The following is a 9,968-nucleotide window of genomic DNA, read 5'->3' on the forward strand; positions in this document are numbered from 1 at the left end:
ATACCTATAATTTCGAATTATTCTTATGTTTTTCTTTCTTTCTTTTTGTAATAAATTTGTAAGTAAACTATAATGATCTTAATATATAATGTCAAATAAAATGATGTAATGTTGACCTAATGACCAATACATAAGCCTACAAGAGCTTCAATTGATCAAAAACCTCCATTTCGAATTTTCTTTCCTGCTGAATCCTGCTAATAAACTGGTAAACTGGTAATTGTGAATTTTTTAATTGATCCCATAAATTGATCACCACAACGTGTAATGGAAAAACCTTCCGGGCCTTGGCTGATGCAGGATCAGAGACGAGCCTGATATTGGAGAAGATGGTCGATGAGCTAAAATTACGTCGACGCAAATTAGTCACACCGACAATTGTAGGATTGGCGCTTGACTCAAATGGTCAACCACCTACACTGACTGAGTTCACCACAGCATCGCTAGGACATTCTTCATCAAGGTCTCAATTCGATTGGGTGTACATGAAGATAGGGAATCTTGGTACCTCGTATGACATGATACTTGGCACTCCTTTTCTTTGTCGTTATCAATTATCTGTGTCGTGTGCCAAGAAGGCGGTAGTCAGCGAAGAGTCGGGTGGTTTATTGTTAGATTACCGTCATGAAATGAAATTGAAAAGAGACTTTGAAGAGGAGTGTAATGACAGGATGGCATCCTTAGATGAGAATCGTGAGAGTGAGAAATGGAGAGATTGGGAGAAGACCTTGAGACAAAAGAATGAACCATGTCGAAGTGCTGAACCTGTTACGTGGAAGGCCTTTGAAGAAACACTATTACTTCAATATGAAGACATCTTCCCGGCGGATATACCAGCCATTTCAGATGAGGCCGAGGAAAAAGGAGAGTTTGTGGATGGATCATTTCCTGAGAAGCTTCAACACCCATCGTCTCAGGTCAGACACAAGATAGTGCTAACAAACCCTAATGCTGTTATCAACGAACGGCAATACCCTTATCCCCCAAAACACCACGGAGATTGGCGCAAGCTCTTGGATCAACATCTAGATGCGGGAAGACTCAGACGGTCAACGAGCCAATATGCTTCGCCGAGTCTTATTATTCCAAAGAAGGACCCTTCGGAACTTCCAAGGTGGGTATGTGATTACCGCACCTTGAACAGTATGACCGTCAGGGACCGTTCACCACTTCCTAAGGTGGACGAGTTGGTCAGACTGGTCGCTACAGGAAATTTTTTTTCTATTTTAGATCAAACCAATTCTTTTTTTCAAACTCGAATGAGGGAGGCGGATATTCCATTGACCACGGTGAAGACTCCCTGGGGACTCTACGAGTGGTGTGTGATGCCTATGGGACTGACCAACGCACCAGCTACACACCAAGCTCGACTCAAAGAGGCCCTAGGAGACTTGATCAACACTGTATGTGTGGTTTACTTAGATGATATTGTGGTATTCTCCTCAGATGTTGAGGAACATAAACGGCATGTTCAACTTGTTTTGGAGCGGTTGAGAGCGGCGAATTTGTATTGCAGCAAGAAAAAGACGAAGCTTTTCCGACGAGAAGTGAAATTCCTGGGTCATGTCATCTCAGCGGAGGGAGTACGTCCAGACGAGGACAAGGTCGAACAAATTTGGACTTGGACATCTCCGAGATCTACTAAGGGTGTGAGAAAATTTTTGGGAACGGTGCAATGGATGAAAAAATTCGTATCCGGACTAGAGAAGTACGTAGGAACATTGACACCTCTGACTAGCAGTAAGCTGGACCCCAAGAAATTCAAGTGGGGGCCAGCAGAAGAGACCGCGTTTCAGAACATCAAGACTATCATGAAATCCCTTCCATGCCTCAAAAATGTTGATTATGATTCCATTGATCCCCTGTGGTTATTCACTGACGCTAGCGGTACGGGATTAGGAGCGGCCTTGTTTCAAGGACGAGAATGGCAAAGCGCTCACCCTATTGCTTACGAGTCGAGGCAAATGTCAGTCGCGGAACGGAACTACCCCGTCCACGAACAAGAAATCCTCGTGGTGATTCACGCCCTTCAAAAATGGTGCATGCTCCTCTTAGGCATGAAGGTAAACGTAATGAGTGATCATCATTCGCTCACATATTTGCTTAAACAACGCTCTCTCAGTCGCCGACAAGCTAGATGGCTGGAGCAATTGGCGGATTTCAACCTCGACTTTCAATGTGTTAAGGGCGAGGACAACTCCGTGGCAGATGCGTTATCCAGAAAAGATACGGAAGATTTTCAAATGGGCATCGAAACAGTAGCCGCGATAGCTCTCTCGGGGACATCAATCTCAGATGAATTTCGCCAAGCAATTCTCGAGGGCTACGAGGTTGATAAGTTTTGTCAAGCTGTGAGAGCAGGCACGCCTTTGAGAGACGATTGCTATGTGGATGACGGCCTGGTGTTTATCGATGGCAGATTATTGATCCCGAACTCGGGTGGTCTTCGACTCCGCTTGATTGACGAAGCACACTGTCGAGTAGGACACCTAGGCTCGCTCAAAACCATCGCCGCCCTTCGGACCGATTTCTTTTGGCCTAGGATGACCAAAGACGTAGATCACAGGCTGCAATCTTGCAAAGTCTGTCAAAAGACCAAGGCCCGAACGTCGCTTCCTAATGGAAAAATGAAAACGCCCATGATGCCGATCACACCTTTATCTGATGTTGCAATAGACTTCGTCGGTCCCTTACCAAAAATCAATTCTTACGATATGATCCTAACGTGCACTTGTCGACTATCTGGATTCACACGCTTGATTCCGGTCAACCAAACGGACACCGCGGAGAAAACTGCATCTAGGTTTTTCAGCGCTTGGATGGGGACTTTAGGATCACCCAAATCTATCATAAGTGATCGAGATAAAGCGTGGGCATTGAAGTTCTGGAAGACCCTGATGGGCAAACTGAATATCTCTTTTCATCGTTCGTCAGCGTATCACCCACAGGCTGACGGTCGGAGTGAGCGTACAAACAAGACCGTGGGGCAAATTCTGAGGACATTCACCGCCAAACGCCAAACGCGTTGGCTAGACTCCCTACCTTTGGTCAAATTCGCAATCAATAGCGCTGTCAATGTCGCCACGGGGATATCTCCTTTTGAACTGATCTTTGGACGGCAAGCACGACTATTCCCGACTGTCGAGGGGCCAGATGATTCGCCACCTAATCTTGACGCGTGGTTACGGCAACGTGAAGGCTGTTGGGCCCAAGCCCGGGACAACCTCTGGTCGAGCAGGGTCATTCAAGCATTACACCACAACAAACGACATTCTGATATTCTCGTCAAACCTGACGACTGGATTCTTCTGGACTCGGGGGACTGGCGCGGCAGGCATTCAGGTGGAGTCGATAAACTCAAAGAACGATATGAGGGACCTTTTAAAGTTCTCGACACGTTCAATGAGGGCCAGAGCATTCGAGTCGACCTTCCAGCAAGTGATAAACGGCACAATGTCTTCAACGTGTCAAAGGTGAAATTGTTTGTGGAACAAGAGGAGATCCCGCTAGGGCCAATGGACCAGAAGTAAGTTCTCTCCTTAGTATGCACCGCCGGGCTTTTGCTATGTGTTTTAGTCAAAGAAAACATTACCTTGGCCACACTGTGAGCGTCGAACGTGGTCTGTCCTCCTCCATTTCAGATTACCTTTCAAACTCGACGGGCGGGTGGATTCTCGACGGTACAACACATCACGATTTCCTTTCTCTTATTTCTTTCAGAAAATTTTTTTTTATATATACCTCTTTCTTTCAAGTTACGAATTTTTTTTTACCTTTCAATTGTTTCTTCCTTTTTTTTTCTCTTTCTTCTTTATCTTTTCTTCTTTGCTCTTTCTATAATTTTCATAACTTAATTAGGCTCTTACTTCTCCCCTTACTCAAGTTTTTTTATAGGGGGGGAGAATGTAATGATGCATATATATACATCATCACAACATTACATTAAGTACACATATCATACATACCTAGCCCTTAGACTTAGACTTAGTAGTTTTTCATATATCCATCGAGTGCCACGCTTACGGAATGGCTCCTTAGGGAACTTGAGACTGATCTTGTATTCTATTCCTTTGGAGCCAGGTTAGCAAACTCATTTCTCTTATTTCTAATTATATCAATTTCTCTTATTACACAACTTATATTGTTTAGTCCCGTTAGAGGGAACTCGAGACTGATCTCGTATTCTATTCCTTTGGAGCCAGCTTCTAGAAATAATTCAATCATATCTACTTTGGTTCTAGAAGCATAAAGTCCCTTGTGGCATCAGACCCTCAGTTCCCTCCGTGAGACTCCTTCGAAGTGAGGACATCTTAAGTCCTTTACAAATAGACACGCAGGACCAAAACGTTTGATGGCATCACATAAATGTATCAACATGTGAAACTTTGGCTTATTGGACCATTGTGCTGAGAGGTGAATAATGCATCGCAGGAAAACGTGTATATGAATTTCCAGTTTCTTGCAAAAGGTGGCCATGTCCGATATCTCGGTCTGAAATATATACGGCGCCAAATGGGCCAAAGATGTCCAGGCGTCCCGTTCAGCATCAGATAACGAAGAGCATTGGAAAAAAATGAAAGGAGCGGATTGTAGGACTGTGCGGAATTCCTTCCCAGTCAAGCTAAGAAAATGATTGATCATTGACTTAGGCTGAATGGGAGGAATGTTTAATCCAGATATGTTCATTGACCGCCATCGTCCCCAAATATCGTTTCTTTCTGCAACGGTGCAGTTCTGCATCTGGTGGCGTAGCAGGTATTTTGCAATACCCAACAACAGCACGTGCAAGATCTCCACTGGATTATCTATATGGCCATCGAATCCTGTATAAATTGGTCAGAGACAACAAGTCAGTGAGGGTGAGGCAGTTATGATAAGAGTTGACCACACTCACCTTTCAAACGCAGGAATGGGTTGAACAAACGTTCTCCAAATTTTTTGTTGAGGTCTTCACACATCTCAGCCACGGTTTCCTTTGGCAAACTCGGATCACGATGATAGTCTTGGACCTCCTTCACAAACGGCATGTTGGAGGTGTCACGTGTACCAGACTTTGCTGACTCAGCATCGAACGCCCCAATCGTCCCCGGACGTTGGGCCAATTTCCAAAGATCTTCGGTGTTCTTTTTTGTTGTAGGCCAGCTGCGTCTTGGTAGAGACAGCTGAACAGGACATAAAAATCATTATAATCAGTCATTGATGTTGTTTTGCGGTATCGTCAAGAATAGATGTAATTGATTGTTACCTTGTTTCCTCTTTCGTCAACACCCACAAAGTTACTGACATACTTTAAAGTCCTTTTCTCCGCCAGGGTCTTTACTTTTAGGTCGCAGACACGACACGGGCTCAGCGAAACCGTAGGATTCATTGTATTAGATACCTCGGCATGCATTGGTGAGTCGCCTAGATGGCAGAGTACTACCGGCATCACAAGGACCTCTTTTTGTGTCAGATGATCATAAGCCACAAAACCATTTGTGGAGAGCTCACTGCAATAAAGGTAATATGTCAGGATTAAAATAGAACACGATCAGATTCCAGGATGAGAATGCCAAATTAATTGAGATAAATGGACATACTTGAGTTCATCAACCAACGGGTCAGCAAGCTCTAAAGCGCCGGCTGAGTTTGAAGTTGTCACGAAGTGACAGTTATATTCCTGATTTGAGAGCTTAGGAGGCAATCCAGCCAAAGTGAAGTAGAAAGCAATATGCTTATTCCATCGCTTTGATATGTTGCCCGACAGGTCGTCGCAGTAAAGAACCAATGGTGTATGGCGAATGACTTTTCCTTTGGCCTTTTCGCGCCACGGATTTTGTGAAGGTAATTGGATGAAGTTCCCAGCGCCGACGTCCTCTGTTTTATATGTGAGTTAATGTGGCAACGTTCAAGAGAGTTAATATGACAAATCTCTCACCATAAATAAAATTACCACAATATGTTTTCATGAAGACATCCTTGCGCAATTCAATTGCGTCGAATGCTCTCCAGAAATCTCTGACGTTGAATGAAGTGGCTACAGCTGAATTAAAGTCTGAAACTGATTCAAATTGGACTTGAATCTGTGGTTGGCCTTGGGAATCCTTTCGGTAAACTTGACGAGTTGGTACACATTTTGCAAGAATCTGTCTGCCTTCTTGATAAAAAAAAATCGGAACGACAATGCGCTTGGATTGTAATTGAACTGGTTCAAATAAATAAAAATGACCATTGGCGGAATCCACCATCTGGACCCTTATATCACGATCAAGCTCTTCCCTCCATTTTTTTGACTGGGCGAATTGGTTCACTTTGTCTGTCACACTTGGCAATTCGGGTATGAATTGCAGATGTTCGGCAACAAATGGATTGCTTAATTCCTGCAAAGTAAGGTTGCTTAATAGTATCATAAATTAGAAATGATAATATGAACCTGCGACTGAACTTGACTCAAAATCTGCTTCACTTTGAGTCCGAACATGGGTTTTCCCAATGGACTTGTGGTTTCGGCAACGTCAAAGTTGTACAGCTTCTTCAGCTTTTTGCGAGCCATTTGAAGAGACTTATATCCGGGAAGTTTCACGTCCAAAAGGCCAACATACGACCGGAGTCGTTCATATTGAAGGACTGCTGTTGTCGTCCTGGTTGTTCCAATAGCAAGTAGTCCGACAAGTTGCTGAAGAAGTCCACTTCAGTTGGTTGCAACTTATGAGATTTAATTGAAGTGACGGACCTCAAGGCTTGTGAATGGTGTCCAGGAGCCGTCGTCAGCAACCTCTTCTGATGTGGTTGAATCATCATCATCCCAGTCAGAAAAGTCGCTGTCGTCGTCATCAAGATCGTCGACCTCAGGCCGATCAACATTGCGAGTTGGATTGGCAAATAAGCCCGATTGATCTTGAGTCCAGAGGTCAATCAGGTCTTGTTGGAGCATCTGAAAGTCTCTGGCCTGCTCATCATTGTCAGAGTCCAGGATCGGAGTTGTGATCATGGGGCAGGCAATTTCATCTGCGTCCGAATTATGGTTGTCCTTGTCTGATGATCGCGATGTTGGTGATGTTGGGGTTTCTTCAGACGAGTCGGGTGCAGTCCATTGCTGAAGGTTGGCAATATGGCTTTGATTCTGGCAATGTCGTCGGATTGACGAAGCCTTCATCCCTTGGCTGCCAGGGCAAGCACGGCATAAATATACACCTGGCTCATTGTCGTTCTTGGTAAAGCCTGGAAGATCACAATCAGCAAATATGATTGCATTGTGTTTGTGAGATGAGACTCAACAAGTCGGTACGCCCTCAGGAAGCACCATTATGTCAATAATAAATAAGATGTGGACAAAAAGAAAACGACAAAAGATTCGATAAAACGTGAGGAGGAAGGAAATTGGTGATCTTCAGCAAATCAAAGGGAATGATCACATCCTTTGATTTTCTGGAAATACCAGTGATCAACTGTCTAAGACCCAGTTAATCACTGTAACTGGTGATAACGCATGACCAACCGAGTGGCTCATCGTGGTTTTACGGGAGTTTGACTGGTTACAGTTGCCCAACCATTTTTTTTGGTGGTTGAACAACTGTGTTCATTTGACCTCCCGTAAAACCAAAAGACAGCCGGGGCCAAACCGAAAATACCGAAGTTCTGTAATGGTTTTTTTTAAACTCCCCAGGAACGGTTTCTCAACGAAAAGGAGGTTCGTGGTGTACATATGTCACATTGTCACCTACAACCTATTCTTGTATCTAGAAGCTAGCTCCTAGTGCCCAGGTATAGATTTTGAAGAAAAGATAATTATGTGGGGGTAAAACACATGAATTTGATTTTTTATATCTACAAATGTGGAAGGTTAAAGTCTTACAGTGTTGCGAAAAACTTGAGCAATTTTTTTATAAAAAAATGTACATATAAGCAATTTGAAGTTGAACTCCTTAATTATAATTGACTGTTTCCTTGTTTTGTGAAAACAATGGTCTTGTTGTTGATCAAAATTTGATAGGTTCATCCTTCATTTTTTCATTTTTGTAGATATCTTATCATCAATTTTACATTCTTCTCCTTATAAACATTGTTTATCATACTCATTGAAATAAATAATGTGGTATGAGGATTCACAATAGATAGATGAGTTGAAGATGGTAACACAGGACCATCATTAAATAAAAGAAGATCCTTTTTATCAAAAAGGGGAACAATGATGAAGACACACAAAAATCACAACCTTGTGAAGCCTTGCAAAGGCATTCATGTAAAGGGAGGGGAACACAAGATGTTGAGAGTCAAAAGAACAGGATCAAGAATCCCACAAAACCATTTGATCATGAATTATATCATCAGGTAAGGCAGATCAGCCAGCAAGCAACAACAGATAATGATAAAAAAGAACTGCACATATCACATGAACATCTTTTAACCAATGACAACTAGTCTCAAAATATTGAAAAGAGAGACCATTTTAATGATATTCAATAGCTTATCAAGATAACTGCTGTACATCTGTGTGCATTGGAGGATCATACTTGTCAATGAAAAGGCCATCAGTTCAAGAACCATTAATAGGGATACCAGGATTTGGGATTATGATGTGGAGGTTCCTTCAGATTGTGAAAGAAAAAAGCGTAAGCTTTGGATCAAATCTTCATGAGTTGAGGATTCTGGATTTTGTTCCTGATGAATGAAGTTAACTTTCACAAGTTCATTGTTTTCTGAGTTGAATTTGAAAATGGCCTTGTGAGTTAACCACCTAGTTGCTTCAACAAATTGATTTGAAGATGTGCCCTCTATCTCTAATTCAAATGAACCTCCTGAAGGATCAAGAAATTTGGCTAATGATCATTTGTTGTTTGAAGGACAGTGTCAGCATTCTTTCCACAGGTCTGATGAGGATGTTTGTGGAGACTTGTCCTGAATGAATGACTAAATCCACCAAAATGACATACCTTTGTCAAGTTTTTGATGACACCAATACACATCTCTGAATTTTTCAAGGATCCCTGGAGACATAGCAAATAGATAAAGAATTCAGGTATGGTACAATCAGTGAGCAAGTCAATGAAGACCTGTAGCATTCCAAATCATTCTTGTCAAGCTTTCTTTACCACTTACTTTTGTTGTAGAAAACTTTTGCCCCATTTCCATCCATTTCATATAATTGGAACTGTTTCAAACTTTGAAAAATCCTTTTTCCAATCGCAGATTGAGGGCATGCCAAGTGTGAATAAAAATCTTCAACCAGCTTTAAAGCATTGTCTTGTTGGTCTGAAAAAGAAATCTTGATGAGCCTATACACTTATTGATATCTGTAATTCCATGATATGTATTTCAACTCACTTTTATCAATTGCCTGTGAATACTCAAATTCCATATTCCAAAACCCAACAAAGACAGCAAGTGTCAATGATACCCATAGACAGAAACCAAACAATGTGAGGTAGATAAATTTATTGATCTTGAGAGCATTCATGATCCTGTTTTTTTAATTATCAATTCCTGGGAAGGAATTGGGTGGAATATGGGTGAAAGGGCCAGGTAATCTATAGGAGGAGAATGTATCAGATGTCTGAAGTGTAATTGATATAGATATATCAAATCTTGATTGAATATATGACAAAGCAACCAATATTGTGGTGGGGCAATTGAATAGATAAATACATCATCAGAGACAAGCACAGCTATGATGTGCATGTCTCACTCATCAGAGCTGTTGAAATGTGATTCCCCAGAGATTGACATCCTTGAAATTTGTTTAGAAGTCTCCAATCATTCTTATCTTTCAATGCTGAAATATTGAGTGGTCTATTGAAACATTCAACAAGGATTGACTGACAAGTAAAGGCTGTGTTAGAGGGACTTCTATCATATATCTGACTCAGAATGAACAAGAATCAGTGAAGCATCATCATAAAATGAGGTGTATGACAAAATTACCCCTTGAATTGATACCTGGAATCTTAGTGGTTATGCTTCAAAGATCTCCAATAATCCTTATCTTTTGC

The 9,968-nt window shown here is 42.0% G+C and overlaps 1 protein-coding gene across 1 annotated transcript; it reads right to left on the reverse strand.

Annotated features, from left to right (window-relative positions):
- Positions 1-8,550: 8,550 nt before the first annotated feature.
- On the reverse strand, positions 8,551-9,436 carry MELLADRAFT_62784 (uncharacterized protein; the record flags this gene model as incomplete). The annotated part of the gene is made up of 4 exons (XM_007409608.1): positions 8,551-8,798; positions 8,913-8,966; positions 9,079-9,231; positions 9,304-9,436. The coding sequence occupies 4 exons, from the start codon at positions 9,434-9,436 to the stop codon at positions 8,551-8,553; spliced, it is 588 nt and encodes a 195-aa protein (XP_007409670.1).
- Positions 9,437-9,968: the final 532 nt, after the last annotated feature.

Source organism: Melampsora larici-populina (assembly GCF_000204055.1).
Source record: "Melampsora larici-populina 98AG31 unplaced genomic scaffold MELLAscaffold_16, whole genome shotgun sequence".
In the NCBI taxonomy this organism is placed as follows: Eukaryota; Fungi; Basidiomycota; class Pucciniomycetes; order Pucciniales; family Melampsoraceae; genus Melampsora; species Melampsora laricis-populina.